The sequence below is a fragment of the Phyllostomus hastatus genome, unplaced genomic scaffold (genome assembly GCF_019186645.2).
Source record: "Phyllostomus hastatus isolate PE091 unplaced genomic scaffold, TTU_PhHast_1.1 phas_contig_159, whole genome shotgun sequence".
NCBI lineage: Eukaryota > Metazoa > Chordata > Mammalia > Chiroptera > Phyllostomidae > Phyllostomus > Phyllostomus hastatus.
The window spans coordinates 12,641,704-12,659,395 of record NW_025333640.1 but is presented as its reverse complement, the minus strand read 5'-3'; the positions used below and the strand labels follow the sequence as shown (position 1 = coordinate 12,659,395).

The 17,692-nt window shown below is 38.6% G+C and overlaps 1 protein-coding gene across 1 annotated transcript; it reads right to left on the bottom strand.

Moving 5' to 3' along the window:
* Positions 1 to 936: 936 nt before the first annotated feature.
* Positions 937 to 16,800, bottom strand: LOC123813949 (3-oxoacyl-[acyl-carrier-protein] reductase). The gene is made up of 5 exons (XM_045831398.1): positions 16,428 to 16,800; positions 14,037 to 14,157; positions 13,186 to 13,322; positions 10,845 to 10,979; positions 937 to 1,224 (listed from the first exon to the last, which is right to left on the bottom strand). Exons 1-5 carry the CDS (start codon positions 16,567 to 16,569, stop codon positions 1,046 to 1,048), a joined length of 714 nt encoding a protein of 237 aa, XP_045687354.1. The 5' UTR covers positions 16,570 to 16,800; the 3' UTR covers positions 937 to 1,045.
* Positions 16,801 to 17,692: the final 892 nt, after the last annotated feature.

The following is a 17,692-nucleotide window of genomic DNA, read 5'->3' as shown; positions in this document are numbered from 1 at the left end:
ATTTATGATTGTTCAAAAGTAATTAACTATTTATTATCTAAAATTTTAGGGTAAGAATCATATTCAAAATACTCTTCATTGTTAAAATGTCATTACTTTTTATACTATTTTTTTTTTAGATTTTATTTATTTATTTTTAGAGAGGGAAGGGAGGGAGATAGAGAGAGAGAGAGAGAAACGTCAATGTGCGGTTGCTGGGGGTTATGGCCTGCAACCCAGGAATGTACCCTGACTGGGAATGGAACCTGGGACACTTTGGTTCCCAGCCCGCGCTCAACCCACTGAGCTACGCCAGCCAGGGCTATTTTTATACTATTTTTAAGTAGTTTGCTACACTGTTTTGTGCATTAAAAAAACAGAACACTTCTGCTTCCTAAGTTGATGAGATCATCAATTTAGCAGATATTAGAGCCCTAAGATAAGGGTTAATGCTCATCATCATCGAGAATTTCTACAAAATGGATCACCTGTACCACACATGTTTGTAGACTATTTTGCCCAGCTGCTCAATCAGGGGTACTGTCACTGGGAAAAAACAAGCTCTAAATTCATATCTGTATCAAACCAATACATTGTTTTCATCCTGAATATAAACTGATCATCTAGGGCACAGGAAAAAGAACACGATGTTTAACTTTAGCAGAGCTGGTGAAGAACTACAAACAAATACTCTGCAAATACTCTTATTTTTGGCAATGGCCCACAAGTTTAACTTCTAAAGAATTCAGCCTGACAAAATAAAATAATTCATAAAAATTAAACTATAATTTTTTCCACTTTTGAGACAAAATAAAGGTAATATAGTACCTATTTATATCACCTGAAAAATTTCTATATACTAAAACTGCTATTCTGTAAGTTACATACCATTTAGAAAACACAACTGGTCAAACATTGTTCTTTTCAGATATACTCATACAAAGATGAAAATGAACATTTACAGCATGAATAGGTTTTATTAGCAAATGTGACCCATGGAGATATGACTGACTAAGCAATGAAGTGTGCCCGTGATTGTACACATTATAATTTAGTGATCTGTACATTACATTACGAGCTGCAGTCCCCCATCCACTACCAGAACGTGGCCCGTAATTAACGGTGATTCTAAAAGAAACACAACTGCGTGTGCCACATCAATAGGTTCTCCAAATCTCCCAAGAGGAATATTTTTCTTTAAATGTTCTTCTTTCAAGTCTTTCGTCATATCTGTATGGACAAATCCTAAAAGAGAAATGTGTGTTTAGAAGAAGAGGGTAGACACTAAAACATTTGCTCAATTTCAAATAAAAATAAATTTGCTCCAGAAAATTTGAAATTCCTAATGAACCTTGTTTACAAAATATAGAGTTTTGCTAGCAATAGAGTAACCAAGAATACATTTTTATTTGATTTAACTCAATGAACATTTATTGAACACTGAATATGTGATTCCCGAATATCTGGCCCAACTCATAGCACAATGTAAGTGGGTACATATAAACATGAATAAACATTATATTTCTTGGGGAACCTATAATTTGTGGAGGAAAGAGTCCCTTGCACCCTTAGTTATAACACAAGGAAGTCTAGTGAATGTCCTTCTAGAGTTACACACAAAGTGCACCCAAACTGACCATTTCCCCCTGAGTGGGGCAGAGGCGGGGGAGGGTGTGTGGAGGGAAGGGCAGGCATCACACAGGGGGGTCACATGAACTGCTCCAGCACTATGACAAAAATCGGTTCCATCTGCTATGACTAGGACAGCTGATGACTAGAGAGACCAGTATTTCTGATATTCACATCAGAAAGAAATCTTAGGGTCACACCCAATTCTGATGTCAGTACACACAGAAAATTAAAACTTTAACATGACTGGTGTATGTAATAAAGCTTGCAGAGAACATGATCTAAAGTTTTATATCCTTGGACACATTTATTTTCAATGAAGCCTCAGAAAGAGTATTAGAAAGAAAAATTCCCCTTGCCTATTAAGAAAGTTGAATGAATTAAAATTACGAATATAATATTTAAAACCTGGTTACTTCTCAAAAAGTTCATGACACAACTACACTTTATTCTCAGGTCATTCTGAATTCTAGCAAAATTGGCATAATATATGTCCTACTTACTCTCAAACTCTAAGCAAAAAATATAATGTAATTTAAACTTAAGGAAAAAACCTCAATAAACTATATTAAAATGGCTTACTGAGAGACACTGCAACTATGATTAACAAATTGTAGTCTCAACTTCCAGTCAGCTCTGGTGACTTTTCCTCAAGGGCAGCGTTTTGTGGTAAAAATGACAACAACTAGATTAGCACACATTATACTAGATTCTGTTCCCTACTCTGCTAACACTATCAAAGTTATAAGACAAAGGTTATATACTATCTGAAACTATATAAATGTTTCTATATCATGAAATGTGTGAAGTAGATCAAAAATGACAGATTACTGAGATTTCTTTTAGCTCTACAAAACTATGACTCGAAAATAAAAAATATACCTCATTAAGTAGTCTTCATGGCTTCCTTACTCAAAATTTAGGAAGGTGAGCTCCCTCCCCTTAAAACGACCCTCAGTTATTATACAGGAAGCTGTGTGGCACTTAGAATATTCCAATTCAAGATGTTACTCTGGGTTTTCTCCCTGTTGTGCTAAAAGAAACTGATTTGCCCACTTCTGGGGACATCGCAGCTCTGATGTGTTTGTCCTTCTGCAGACAACAGGGAAGGCCACACCACCTGTGACACCCCCATTTGAGGGTCTTTCACCTTGAAACAGAAGCAATTCTAGAATAGGGCATGAGGTACAGGAAGGCAAACCTTACCTAGGAAGGGAGATTAGACAGGGAGACAAGTTCAAAGACAATCTCAGTGAGATGGAAAGGCCTCTGAGACATATACATGGGCTGTGAGGCCAGACTGTGGTCCTCAAAAAACAAAAAAATACAAGACCCACCAGGTAAGCCAGATGTAGGGAACAGATAAAGGCCAGAAGCTCAAAGCTTTTCTGAAGATCTTGCTCAGCAGTCCAGCCTGGATTCAGCTCCACTGTGGTGTCCAGGTTAGCTACGTTTGTAAATGAGGGAGAGAGGTGCCCTCCGAGTCCAGCAATGCTTACAAGAAGTCCAGAACTAGGCTCGTATGTTCAGGCGCCCACCTCCCGTGAAGATTCTCCCTCCACTGCTCCAGCTTGGAAGATAAGGGTGTTGCTGCTGCACCAGGAGAAGTTTGCCACAGCCTCTACCCACACCTGTGGTTGGAATGACGAGCCTCAGGGGACCACAGCTAATCACCATCAGCAGCCTCTGCACTAAGAGCCTTAGACAAAGGAGTTGTCAGAGGCCAAGTTGAAAGGAAAGGGATGAATTCACCAGGACTGGCTTTTCCTCTTTGATTATGAAGGTTGATATGGAGAGCAAGAACATGTTGAGAGACCCAATTATCTGCAACTTTTTTAACAGACATACTTTTTTAGAGCTGCTTTCAAGTTTATAGAAAGATAGCCCTGGTCAGTGTGGCTCAGTGGATTGAGTGACAGCCTGTGAACCAAAGGGTCGCTGCTTCCATGCCCAGTCAGGACACATGTCTGGGTTGCAGGCCAGGTCCCCAGTGGGGGGCTCACAAAAGGCAACCACATATTGATGTTTTTCTTTCTCCCTCCCTCCCCTTCACTATACATACTTACATACATACATAATTTAAAGTTTATAGGAGAAGAGCAGAAAGTAGAAAGTGTTCTCATACTCTTTCATCCCTAAGGACGAAAAGGTGTAGAAAATCGTCCCTAAGGTATGTTGCATCAAATGGAGTACACTTTGAAGGTGACTGAAGTTTCAACATGTAAGAATAAATATATATTTTTTATAAATGAATTCTCTTGATTTTGAGGGATCCCTCCTCATATGTTTACAAGGCCTGCATACAAACAGTCTTTTTGATTCTACATGAAACCTGAGCAGAGATATTAGACCTGAACACTCCACACACCCATTTTTGTGTTGCACTGCTGTTCAGCATGTGCTCCCTCTCCTTACCCCACAGACTCTCTTCCATGCCATCCTTTCACTCTATGTGTAATATTCCAGAAATGGGCTCTACCTGTTTCACTGCACACGTATTTACAATGCCTCTCAAGCTGGGCTATAAAAATGACAAACTGCCAGCAGCTGCCACCATCTAACAAATGGTGTGATTACTGATCACTTGTTGCACAGCTAGAGCTTTCCAGCTGGCTCCAAAGCTCTCACTGCTCAAACCAATAAATACAGAACTGAAATGACATGCACTCAACCAACTTAAAACAAGGATACTTCTACTTTAACTCCATCTACAGTGAAACACACATTATTACTTTTTATAAAATATGATATTTGAGGAACAGAAATACTCCAGTTCATAAAAGCAAGTATGTGGTCCTTGTCCAATGAAAATTTATAATTGATAAATTCTGAAAGAAATGGATTTCCTTCACCCATTTCTGGCTAGCTATACAGTATAAATAAATAGCATCTCATTTGTATATTATTGGTCACTTTGTTAGTGTTCAACAATTTTTATTTTATTTTAATCATTGTTCAAGTAGTTTTCTCCCTTTTACTCCCATTCCAGCCCACCCACCCAACCCTCCCCACTTCCCTCCCATTACCACCCTCCCCCTAGTTTTTGTTCATGTGTCCTTTAAATTTGTTCCTGTAAACCCTTCCCATTCTCCCCTGAAATTCCCTCTTCTCTCCCCTCTGGTCACTGTCAGCCTGTCCTCTATTTCAGTGCCTTTGACTATATTTTGCTTGTTTCTTTGTTTTGTTGTCTAGCTTCCTGTTAAAGGTGAGATCATATGGCATTTGTCTTTCACTGCCTGGCTTATTTCGCTTAGCATAATGCTATCCAGCTCCATCCATGCTGTTGCAAAGGGTAGGAGCTCCTTCTTTCTTTCTGCTGCATAGAATTCCATTGTGTAAATGTACCATAGTTTTTTGATCCATTCATTTACTGATGGGCATTTTGGTTGCTTCCAGCATCTAGCTATTGTAAATTGTGCTGCTGTGAACATTGGGATGCATAGGTTCTTTTGAATTGGTGTTTTAGTATTCTTAGGATAGAGTCCCAGCAGTGGAATTGCAGGGTCAAAAGGCAGATCCATTTTTAGTTTTCTGAGGAAGTTCCATACTGCTTTCCATAGTGGTTGTACCAGTCTGTAGTCCCACCAACAGTACACTAGGGTCCCCTTTTCTCCACAGCCTCTCCAATATGTATTGTTTGTTTGTTTATGATGGCCATTCTGACTGGTGTGAAGTGGTATCTCATTGTGGTTTCAATTTGAATCTCTCTGATAGCTAGTGATATTGAACATCATTTCATGAGTCTTTGGATCCTCTGTATGTCCTCCTTGGAGAAGTGTCTGTTCAAGTCTTGCCCATTTTTTAATTGGATTCCTTGTCTTCTTAGAGTGGAGTCGTGGAAGTTCTTTATATATTTTAGAGATTAAACCCTTGTCTGAGGTATCATTGGCAAATATGTTTTTCCATACAGTTGGTTCTCTTTTTATTTTGATACTGTTTTCTTTAGCTGTGCAGAAGCGTGTTCAACATTTTTTATAAAGCAGAGACTTCATGTTTAAGATGTCTACAACCAGCATTAAGAATTATGGGGCCACTACTACTTGATACATCCACCAGCTCAGGTGTCCCTTCTCTGGTATAAGTCTCTGGGACCCAGAAAGAACTAAAATAATCCCAGACATATTTTTAAGGCAGAACAAACAGGCTATTGACAAAAACTACACCAAAACTTGAACTAGAACAAATCTGTACATCTTAATATCATATTTGTGAAAGTGTATAAGGAACCAGTGTGCAAAACTCAACTCCATACCAAACAGCCCATAACAGCACCTAGAATAATACCTGTCTTGACTAGCTGCTAAGTTTATTTTATGCAAGCATTTATCCACAAGATTTTCTCCAAGTAGTCAACATTAAAGCTCATCAATTAAAAAAATAAAGCAGAAAGGGGGCAGAACACTTAAGGTATCCTACAGAACCAAATGCTGTGCTATATCATTTGTCAAATGTTTAAATGCATGTGCCCTTTGAGCCTGGGCAGTTTATCCCCAGGATTACACCCTACACTTGCACGTGTGCCAAGTAAATTACGTGCAAGCACTGTCACTGCGGGGTTAGTTGTGATGCAAATGGTCAGACACGACCTAAAGGCCCATCAAGGGGCAACAGGTTAAGTAAATTACAACACACCAGGAAAACAGAAATCATTGTCTTAAAAGCCATTAAAAGTGACCCAGCCATCACAAAGACCACATGTTATGTGATTTCATTTATAAGAACTAACCAGAATAGGGAAATCATTAGAGACAGAAAGTAGATTAGTGGTTGCCAGAAGCAGGGGACATTAGAGGGAAATGGGGATAAATGCTACTGGCTACCGGGTTTTCCTGGGATGACGAAAATGTTCATTCAGATATGTATATATATCTCATGATAATAGAACAATTATGTGACTCTAGTAATACACTGAATTGTATACTTTATATGGGTGGATTGTATGTTATTTGAATTATATTCCCATAAATCTGTCATTCAATAATGTGAGACAGCTCTATATGGAATAATATGGCATCAACTACAAGACATATTGATCTGCAAATACAGCAAGGTACAGGTGATTGTGAATAGTATGGCACAATTCACCTTTTCTTCAAACACACACACTTTATTGGCTTGTATACATAATACAGAAGAAACTAGGTAACAGTGTGCTGCTTAGAGGAAAGAATTTGGATGAGCAGGAAAGAGAAGACTCACTTTTCTGTCCATGCTTTTTTGTAATTTTGAATTTAATACCATGTTTATATTATCTATTTAAAACACATTTTTAAAGCACTTTACCTACTAAAGCTTCAACTTATTAAATACTGTATCTGATATTCAGTATTTTCAAGTCAGTAGGATTTATCCAAGAAAAATAACAAATTTTATTTCTGAAGTAATGTCAAAGCTTAGTAACTAACTGATTTTTGAAAAAAATCAATAAAATACTGTTCTGGCTTGGTGGCTCACTTGGTTGGAGCATTGTTACATGCACCAGAAGGTTGTGGATTCAATCCCCGGGTGGGAACATACCTAGCATGTGGGTTCAACCCTCAGTCAAGGCGCCTACTACAAGAGGCAAACATCTGACAGTACTCTCTATTTGATATTTCTCTCTATAAAAACACAATAAAAACATATCCTTGGCTAAGGCTAAAACAAAAAATGATCAGTAATAACATCAGGTAGTGAATGAGAGCCTAATGTGATTTTCGTTGTTCCTTGCTTTTCACTGTATTTGGTTTATAATTATTTTCCTTAGTTGGAAACTCCACTAGAAGGAGACCATGAAAACTGCATAAAAAGAAGCATATATATTAATTCTGATATTTGTCAGGTCTGTTCAAATATCTGAAGAATCTGATTATAATGTCTATGAAAATTAAAGTTAATAAATAATCCACAGAATAACTTCTACTATTTCAACTTGTATTTTGCTTATGACCAATGAAACACATCATACTAAATATATGTATCCAATGAAATATAATATATAGGTCACCTTATTAAATGGCCACATATTTGGCAAAACACTTTTTTCTATAATGTAAATTGCACTGGAAAGATCTTTAGGAAAGGTTATACATATAAACACACTTCCATAACACTCACAGAACTTCCCTTTGTATACAAACTGGATTCCCACTATTTAGCCTGTTGCCTTGACAACTAATTCACTCTAACAAAATTAAGCACTCATTCTTCAGTTTCCACATGTCATATATGTATCTTTACATTCATCACACACCACTGTAATTATTCGTTTATATGTCTGTCTTTCCCACTATACTTAGCTCCCTGTGGCAGAAGTATCTTACTCATTTATGTAATTTTGGACCCTAACACAGCCCTTGGCATATAGGACACACTCCAGGAAGTCTGCTGAAAGATTCATTATGAGTTAAAAACACTTATATTACCCTTAAGCCATCAGCTTTTAAATCACCATGAATAGGAATTAATTCTTCCTCACCCTCACTATTGCAATCACTGAAAGAGAAGGAAGGGAATACACACAGTTCCAAACCACCAACAATCCATTCCTCACACAGACAAACTAGGCTAACCCTGAAATCCATCAGGGTGTATATAGCACACACAAACAGAAAGCAGTGCAAGGTCACAGTGCAGCTTTTGGATTATTTTTTTTCTTCTTTTTGGAGAATGGATGTATGTTATCTGAACCAGTTTGTTTAATGTTCCTGAATTTGGAATGCTTCAATTTACTAGTCTCTGTGACTGAACAATGAAATAGGATGAAGGCACATTAGACAGCAAAAGGGCTACCACAATGTATTGACCGTTTCCTGATCCCTATGGTTCAACATCAGTGCCAACTAAAACACCAACTCTAGCATCCAAATGGAGATGTTAGTACCTTGAAATAAAAAGGTATCAACAGTCTCCTACTAACTCCTTCTTACAAACAACAAAAAAACTAAACAAAATGTCTTTTCTTAATATAGGTAATCCATTCTTAAATACCTATAGGATGCTAAATTGAAAATCCCATGGCTAACTGGCACAAGTACATGAAAACACTCACTTTATTCAAAGTCAGGAAAGTGCCTGAACAAACTTCCTGTCACACCATCTACTGAGCGATCATGGCAGGTTTAGGTCTCAGCACCTTTGTACTACCCTCTTACCTACCCCAAGCAATGTCATCAACTAGTAGCTTGGTGAAAGACAAGTAATATAAAAGTTACAAAATTGGATAATTCCAGATAGTTTAGACAGGCTATTATTAGCAGAAGGACAAAAAAACCCTAAAATCCTCTAGCGGTATTGGAAATCTAACGGGCCGTTATTTTTAAGCTTACCTTAGCTGGGAAAACAAAAGATAAAGCTTTAGTAACAGTGCTGACACAGCCCTCCGGGGTGTCCCTGTCCCCCAGGCCCCAGTATTCTAAACGGTAAAGATGACTGGGGTATGTGATCACTAGGTCCTTTCCACCTCATGTTATTCCATAAGCAAAGTTTAAAAGTAACAATTTAAAAATATAGAAGGTATAAGAGATTATTTTCTAATCACCAGTTCATTACTTGATTTTATTCACAATCACAGTACTTTATTTTATTATTATGTTTTCTGGTTTGGCGATGCTGGCAAGATATTAAACTGAAAACCAACAGCACACTCCTGGAAAGACAGAGAGCAGGCTGGCTGGAGGGTAACAGGCGCCCCAAGGTCTTTGGTAAACTTCCTTATACTGTCTTGGGTTTTGATTCACAATCACTTTAAAATAATTCTACCCAAATGCCAATTCATGAATACCAAATAATGGCTCTATTTTGTATGAACAAAAAGAAAAACTAAAGAGTTTCCTTAGCTTGTACCAATCTAAACTATAATTCTAATCTTTAGTTTCAATATATTCCAATTACCAGTTACTAACAGACCAATATAATTGGCTTTATATCCCACTGAATTCATTAATATTTTCAAATAATGTGGAATACCTACAGTCAGCATAATAAAACAACAGGTGCAAAAACTATTCCTCTTCAAGTGAAATGTCTCTCTGTTGGCTTGGTTTTTCCCACATGTTTAACAAAAACACAAATGCTCCTGAGAGATTCCCTATGGCACCATAGCTCTATTGTAAGTTTTCCACTGTGACTTCTACTGTTTGGAAAATTCATTAAACAGACCCCTCTGCAACCATCTTCACTGTTGGCCTCACTCAAATGGGCCTGGTTTCAGAAGCCTCGGTTCCTCCAAGCAGGGCCTCTGCACCAGTGTCTCCGTTTCTGCTCCTTCCCTCCTTCCACTCCCTCGTTAAACACGAAAATAATGCTAAAATCAGGGCTAAAGTCTTAGTACTTCATAGAGTGACTTTTAAAAAGGTGTTCCTTCCTCCTGAGTCAGTGTAAATATCTTTTTTCCTTCATATTTTTCTTAGTGTTGAATTTCTGACACGAATCCTGGATAGTTCTCTGGGATACAAGACGACCAGCCAAAGGTATCTTGTCTATTTTGAACAGAAACATTATAAGACCTTTGATCATCCTTTTTTTATACAAATAAAGACTTTTTGAAGTAATGACTATATCAGTTATTGTCCATGGCTATTTCATAAAATGTGCAAGTGACATCACCCATGCAGCCTTGTTTATTCCTCTGGATTGCATGTTATTGAAAGCATATTGTATCATAGAGCTACTCAGATATTTCGAATATAGAGATGTATTGTTTTCACAATATAGACATATGGAATATATTTAGGGAATAAAAGCATATATTTGGGAAGTTCTGCTTTGACAAACTTAATTTGACAAAGTCTAAATTAATCAGTAACTGTTGTGGATAGTAATTCATGGAACATCCCAGAATAAGGAAAGAACGCTGAAAATGGAAAGGTTCTCCAAAGGTATACCATTTGGACTTGTTCAACCACTGGGTATATGTTAAAATACCCACCTGCCCCCCAACACAAACCCCTGAAATTCTTCCATTCTTAATTTATAACTGATTTTGGGGGGAGAAGTTTCCCTTGTGATTTTAGTTTCGGAGTAACCATTCAGTGAAAAAAGCAATGTGATTTATGCAAACAAAACAGCCCAGCATCACTCTTGCCTCCTCCTCGAGGACAGTGCACAGCCTGGCAAGGTGGCCAGGTAAGTCCAGTCAGGATGTGGCCAGGCCCTACTGATGCTAATGGACCTAAGGACACAGGAACAACCTCTGCAATCACTGTATGAAGACAGAAATAGACATAAATTGTGTATGAAAAGAAGTTCTCACTGACCTGGTGCAACTACGTTCACTCTTATTTTCTTTCTTGCCACTTCTTTAGCGAGAGCTCTTGAAAATCCCACCAATCCCCCTTTACTGGCACTGTACACACACTGGCCAGCATTGCCTTTTAGACCAATAATACTTCCTAGAAAAGAAAATGAAGGCAAATTCAAACATGTTTAATGAGGTTATTTGAATACGCAGGTAATTTACAATAAACACACAAAAAAGGTACAAAGCATTTAACCTTGGCCTTTGCTAAAATAGGAATTCTCACCATTGTCCTTTCAGTGGTAAGAGTCTGAATCAGCTCCAGATTCACAGAAAACAGGATTGGAAAGATGTTCAGCTGAAACCTCAAATGCAGAACTGGGTTTGAGAGCAGATCCGTTATGGGAAGAGACCTTCTCTCATCTTTGAATGTGTCGGACAGGATGAAAATTCTACAGTATTTATAAAGGCTTTCAGTAGGAAGAGGTTAAAACCAGGAAAAGTCAGCTAATGGCTCATTAGTTTTATTAGACATAAGGAAGCATTCATTTCCTCCTTTAAAAAATTCATCTGAAGACAAATCTCACCAAATTTGAATTACTCTCAACCTAAGAAAAGCTTCAATTACAAACTATATTACAACTTGTACTGCCTACTAAAAATTGTAACATGTTGCCTACTAAAGACTTTTGGGTGTCCTTTTATATAAATAGGAAATAGTAATTCATAATTCTAATATCAGCTGTATGTAAATAAATTCATGAAAACATTAGTAGGGAAGTAATTTTCTGCACCAATGACCTATATTTATAATATAAAAATTAATTAAAAACCTCACAAAATTTTTTTAAAGTAATTTCATTTTATAAAACATTCCAAATACTTTTTAAATCATAATTAACAAGTCCAATATTAAAATATTTACCTACATTGTATGCTGATGAGAAAGGACAAGAAGGCTAAAGCATAAAAGGGAGAAAAGAGGTATCACACAGAGGAGATGCAGATGGATTGAGACAGGAGTATTTGGAAGAAAGGGGAACATGGAGACATACAAAAAATAAAGAAAAATACAGGCATGGAGGAAAGGCCAAATAGGAGGCTTTAGAAGCTTTGTTTCATGTCACATACTATTATTCTTCTGGTCAAAAGTGGTGACTTCTGAAATACCATACATTTTTAGCAAATTTAAAATAGTCCTTTCTATAATAAGACTCTTATATTTTATTTTAAATTGTCTATTTTTATTTACTTTTAGCACAATTCTAAAGTTTTGCATGTATACAAAGGAATGATGAGGCTTTTTAAAAATATAACTGTTTAAAGGGACATATTTTATAGTTAAATACACATCTTGGGTGTCGGGTGATAAATACAGCCCATATACCAGCAGTATACAAAAACCTTAAATCCTTACCAGGCTGTATTAGAAAGCTAAAGTCAACTTATTACTAATCTTTTATAAGACAACTGATCTCTAATTTTTTTAATGTAAATGTCAAAAAAGTTCTAATTCCCATTTCTAATGCTCATTAGCACAGTATTCTTTTTTCTTATTTTCAAAACAGAAAAATTTCACATCTGGCTTGGAAAGCCATGTCTTATATTAAAAGAAATAGGGTCGTTTACTTCAATGAAGAAGTATCCCCTTTTTGTGGCTATTTAAGATACTCCCATTTAAAATTAAAAGGCCAATGGTATGCCGCTACTTTCAAAACTACCACGTCAAAATAAAATCTCAAGTCATTTTGCATTTTAAGGTCTACAGGCACACACTACCCAGTTTACCTTCCCCATGAGTCCACGCTAAAACACTGAAAAGTTACTCTCTTCAGAAAGCTTCCTCGTAAACTTTTACACAAGATGAATCAGTGACCCAGGCAGCTGCTCTAGACATTTTTAGCCCCCAGTATCTAGAACTTTTCAATCCTTCTCCATATTTTGAAAACCAGGTTTCATCTAAAAATCATAATGTCCAACTTCTCTTAATCAAAATAGCTGGCAGACCCAGGACCACTTGTATGCAGAGCAACGTCCTGCTGGATCTGAGCAGTGGCTGCTCCTGCCATTCCAAGTGGCCTCTGGACACCAGAGCTGGCCACCCTCTGTCACTCATCACATGGCTAGGCTGTCAGTTTTCCAGTGCCTTGTGGTGTCAGCTCATTTCACTCCTCCTTACCCACTAAACCATGTGAATTTGTGATTCCCGTTTTACTCGCTAACCAGTTAAATCCTTTTCCACAGATAATAAATAGACACATTTCATCTAAGCTTCACACGTGAACAAATTCCAATTTGGTCAATTAAATATTTCTATGGTATTAAAAGGTCACTGTAAATTCACAAAGGTGGACACTCACCTACATTAACAATAGACCCTCTCTGTTGTTGAATCATCGTTTTCACGGCAGCTTTACAGGTCAGCATGGAACCCAAAAGGTTAGTGTGAAGCTGAGACAGCATATCTTCAGTTTTAGTTCTTACTAAAAGGCTATCCCTAAAAAATAAATTAAATTAAATTAAATTAAATACTGTGTAAAACAAAATATGTCAAAATATATAACAGTTTTACCTAAAATAGAGTTTAAGAAGAACTTCATCTCTGAGCTAGAATACCAAGAAAGTCCCATTTTAAACAGGTTTGCGAGGCACTAAAATAACAACTGATGAGCCAGAAATGATGAATTTGAAAGCCGCCTTCTCATCCACTGTCAGATAGTGGCAAATATTCCTAACTGTAAAATGTGGTGCCATGTGGCCAAAATGACTTGAATTAATTGAACAACTGCCCTCTACGCCTTGTTTAGCAAGAAAGTTAATATTTTAAATATTCTGTCCCAAATTCATCATAAAAAAGAATATCCTCCCCCTAAAAAGAGTACTCACTCTGATTCCACTACTGTTAATATGGTGACCAAGGTCAGAACAGTGGTTACTGACAAGGAACAATTAACGGGCAAGACACCAAGAGAGCCTTCTGAAGTGCTGGGAAAGGCCTATAGCTCACCATGGATGTGGCTTACAATGTTAAAACTGATCAAACTGTACACTTATTGTATAAAAGTATGCGTGGAGTGGCAACCAAATTTTAAAATACAGTTTTTATTCCAATTAGAAGTAAACCAAGTTAATTAACATACTAATTCATACTAATCAAAGACACAGAGAAAAAAAATGACACATTAGAAATGTACTTAAATTTGAGACCAACCTGTTAATTCCAGCAGTATTTACCAGGAAATTAACCGGACCTAAATTTTTCTCTATCTCTTCAAATGTATTTTGAACGTCATGCTCTTTGGCAACATCACATCTAAATGCCAAATGACCACCTACACAACAAAGATTAGAATTACTTCTGAGTTGGAACTTGAACTTAAAAATCATTCACTACACACGTGTTAAACATGTACTACGAGCTGAACCTGTGCTAACCTGGAGCTCAGAGATAAAAGACAACGTCATGGTTCCTGCCCTCACGGGGCTCCGTCTAGTACAACTGGGATGAGGGCTGATGGAGAAAGAGGAGAAATAAGGTCATGCTGCAGAACGCACATCTTAAACCTTGTTTTTCGTTGGCAAAAAAGGGGGGTGGCATTTTTTTCTGTTAGTAATGCTTTGTAAAATTCATCTAATAATATGTATAGCTTTGACAATTACCCCACCTACTCAATTCAACAGTTTTCCGGGTTTTGTATTACTTTTTTGAAATTTATGTCTATTCTGCTATGTCTTCGTAGAATTGGTATCCTGGTCCCGCCCTGAGTATAAACTCTAGGGGTTTTTGTTGTTGTTGTTGTTGTTGTTGTTGTTGTTAACCTATGGCAAATATATTATTAATATTACAACTATTATTCAAGCCTGACCATTAGGAGGAGTAGATAAAAACAGCAGTAAAATATGCTAAAATTGCATACCATAAGAAAAGCTTTTTACTAAAAGTAACTGTTACTTATCTTTTTTAATATTCATTTTTATCAAATGTTCAGATTTAACACCAAAAAATTATACTTCAAAGTAAGCATTTTCTATTTAATAATATACCATTTTAACACTCTAAAATTTAGATTTTTTAATTGCTTATTTTCTGTCTGACCTTGCCTAATAGTTAACACTAAAAGTAGCCCCTCACACCTTTGGAAACAGTAAATCACTGGGAAGTCACTTTCTGCATGTAAACCAATCACTCATGGAATGTGATTCAAAGAAAGACCCCAAGTCACCTGGTGTCCCACCCTTGATATTCATCTGAAGAACTGTTGGGTGCACAACAGCCCTTGAGAGCTCAGCCAAAAGTCCAGCAAACACTGATGGCTTGCGGTGACTCCATAAGGATCACCACTTTTACACCTTTGTCAAAGTAACATAATGGCAATGAATACAAGCAGCATGAACCATTCACTAAGTTCTTCCTGGTCTGTAACTTACGTTGTTTTCTTTTAGAAAGTCTAATATTCTCCTAACCCATATAACCAATTAGGGAGAGCCGGTAAGTAATTTGTAGATTACAGCCACCAGATGCATCCCCAGGCCTCTATTTTCCCCCAGTGCTTCCCTGATAGTAAATGAGGTGCATCTGTCCATCCTAGCAATTAAAATAGCAGAATCTTAAAATCTAACATCCTATATCTCCCTACCACCAACAGACTTAAATTAGCAAAATAAGTTACTGATCCATTATTAAAAAGGAAAAAAAAAAAAACCCTGAGGTTTAACTGGAATAAAAAGGAATTTGGTGAATAAATATCAATTGCCTGTTTGTAAAAGTCGCCAAAAGAATTTAATAAACAATTAAGTGCCCTGGCTGGCGTAGCTCAGTGGATTGAGCACCGGCTGGGAACCAAAGTGTCGCAGGTTCGATTCCCAGTCAGGGCACATGCCTGGGTTGCAGGCTATGACCCCCAGCAACCGCACATTGATGTTTCTCTCTCTCTCCCTATCTCCCTCCCTTCCCTCTCTAAAAATAAATAATAAAATCTTTAAAAAAAATAAAAGAAAAAGCAGCTATTAAAAAAACAATTAAGTGCTTATAGAGGTATTAAAGCAAACTGGGTACATCTCAAAACTGGCTGCTACTCAAAAGTCTCTAGGAAACAGTTTTGTAGAACAACCAACAGAAAAACTGAAGGGAGACTTTTAGGCCTGACACGCCTACCTTTCCTGCCCTGGCCAGCCCAGCCTCCCAGGCGCCCGCGATCTTGCCCACGCCTGAGCTCTCTGCCCTACATAAAAAGTTAACTGCTGTGTGGCTCCCCTTCCCGATGCCAAAACAAGGCAGCCCCTCAAGGCTAGCTCTAGGGAAGTGGGTGCTTAGGGACTCACAAGACTGCTGGTCAGTCTCAAAGGAAACCCCAAGCGTTCAGTCCGCAGCAGCAGGCAGCCTGGCAGAAGGGGCTCTGCGGGAAACAGGACGGTGGGGTGGGGAGGGGGTTCTCTGCACCAGCTGCAGTCTACACTCCGCGGTGAGTGCTCCTGCACGTGGGCAACTGAGTTTGCTAAACCTCAGAACCGAAAAGGCCAGTCCCGCTCATTTTACAGACGAGGGGGCTTAAGGTGCTTGGACTGCAGCCACGCAAGCGGACAACTCCAGCTCCATACCTACCGCCGAGGTCACCGGCGGTGGCTTTGGCCACTTCCAGATTTCTGGCGACGATGGCCAGTCGGTAGCCTTTCTGGGCCATTAACTGGGCTACTGCCTTGCCAATGCCCCGGGAGCCTCCAAAAACAGCACAGACGTTGTTCATCTTGGACCGAGGAGTCGCAAACTTGGAGACAAGAAGGCTAGTTGTGGAGGCCCCCTTCCAGATTCCGACTTTTATACCACCGCGACTAAAAAAATAAAAAGAAAGCAAGAAAAGGAATAAAGCAGGACCGACGCGCAACTAAAGCACCGCCCCAGCCCGCCTCCTGCCGCCGGACTCAAGCCGTCCGAGAGACTGGAAACTGGAACTAGGAGTCGAGCCTCAGCGCCTCCACGCCTGCGCCTTTCGCTCTTGGGTTTAGCGCCCTCAGCGGAGTCAGCGTGAGAGAGCTTGGACGCCCTAGGAAGGCGTACACTGCATGCTGGGACTTGTAGTCTTGAGGCTCCAGGTGTCAAGGGGTTGACGCTATGCACAGTGCGAAATGTATTCCATTGCCCTTGGGACGTGGAGGTCCAAATCAGAGCTCCAATAACCAACCACTCCAGTTTGCCTGAAGTAATGAGGTTGTTAAGCCGCTGGATTTTGTTTTAAAACCAAGACAGTCCTCATCAAACTGACACAAGTTGATCATCATAGTTAGAACCCAGAATATGTGCAGTTAAGGCCGGATTTTCTACTGGGGTGGGGGGTGTCGGTTCCCCCAATCCCAGCGTTGTTCAAGGGTCAGCCTACACTAGTCAGAGTTTCAGTATCTGCCTTTGAACCAGTGTTTGGCTGGGGAGTAATGTCCTACCTGATGAAGACGTGGTCCCGAATCATCAGATACACACCAAAACCTATCCCACTTATCCCTTCCCCAAGTTGCCTCAGAAATGGGCCTCACACCAGCTGGATGTTACCATTTCATTTAAAAAGGGTGTGGCAAAGGCACGAGCCCTGTCAAGGACACCATATAATAGGAGCTCAAGAAATGTGAATGGAATAATTGAATACCCCTGCTGGATCGATAAAACAAGCATCAGGTGCTGCAAACACAAATAGGTTTCTGCAATTCTAAAGGTATGTGCTGAGTGCTCTCAGAGTTAATAAGCTAGAAACTGAATGTTTGTTACAATTATACTGTAAACAGGAAGCTTTTTAAAATTACTTTATTGTTATTCTGTTACAGGCGTCTGCATTTTCTCCCCACCACTCCCCTGACCCCAGCCAAACCCACCTCCCTCCC

Bases quoted from the DNA above. Each gene is read 5' to 3' on its own strand.
- LOC123813949 (XM_045831398.1), bottom strand. From the start codon at position 16,569: ATGAACAACGTCTGTGCTGTTTTTGGAGGCTCCCGGGGCATTGGCAAG. The intron at 14,158-16,427 runs GTAGGTATGGAG...TTTGTTGTGTAG, and splicing joins CACCGCCGGTGACCTCGGCG to GTGGTCATTTGGCATTTAGA. The intron at 10,980-13,185 runs GTGAGTGTCCAC...TTTCTTTTCTAG, and splicing joins AGGGTCTATTGTTAATGTAG to GAAGTATTATTGGTCTAAAA.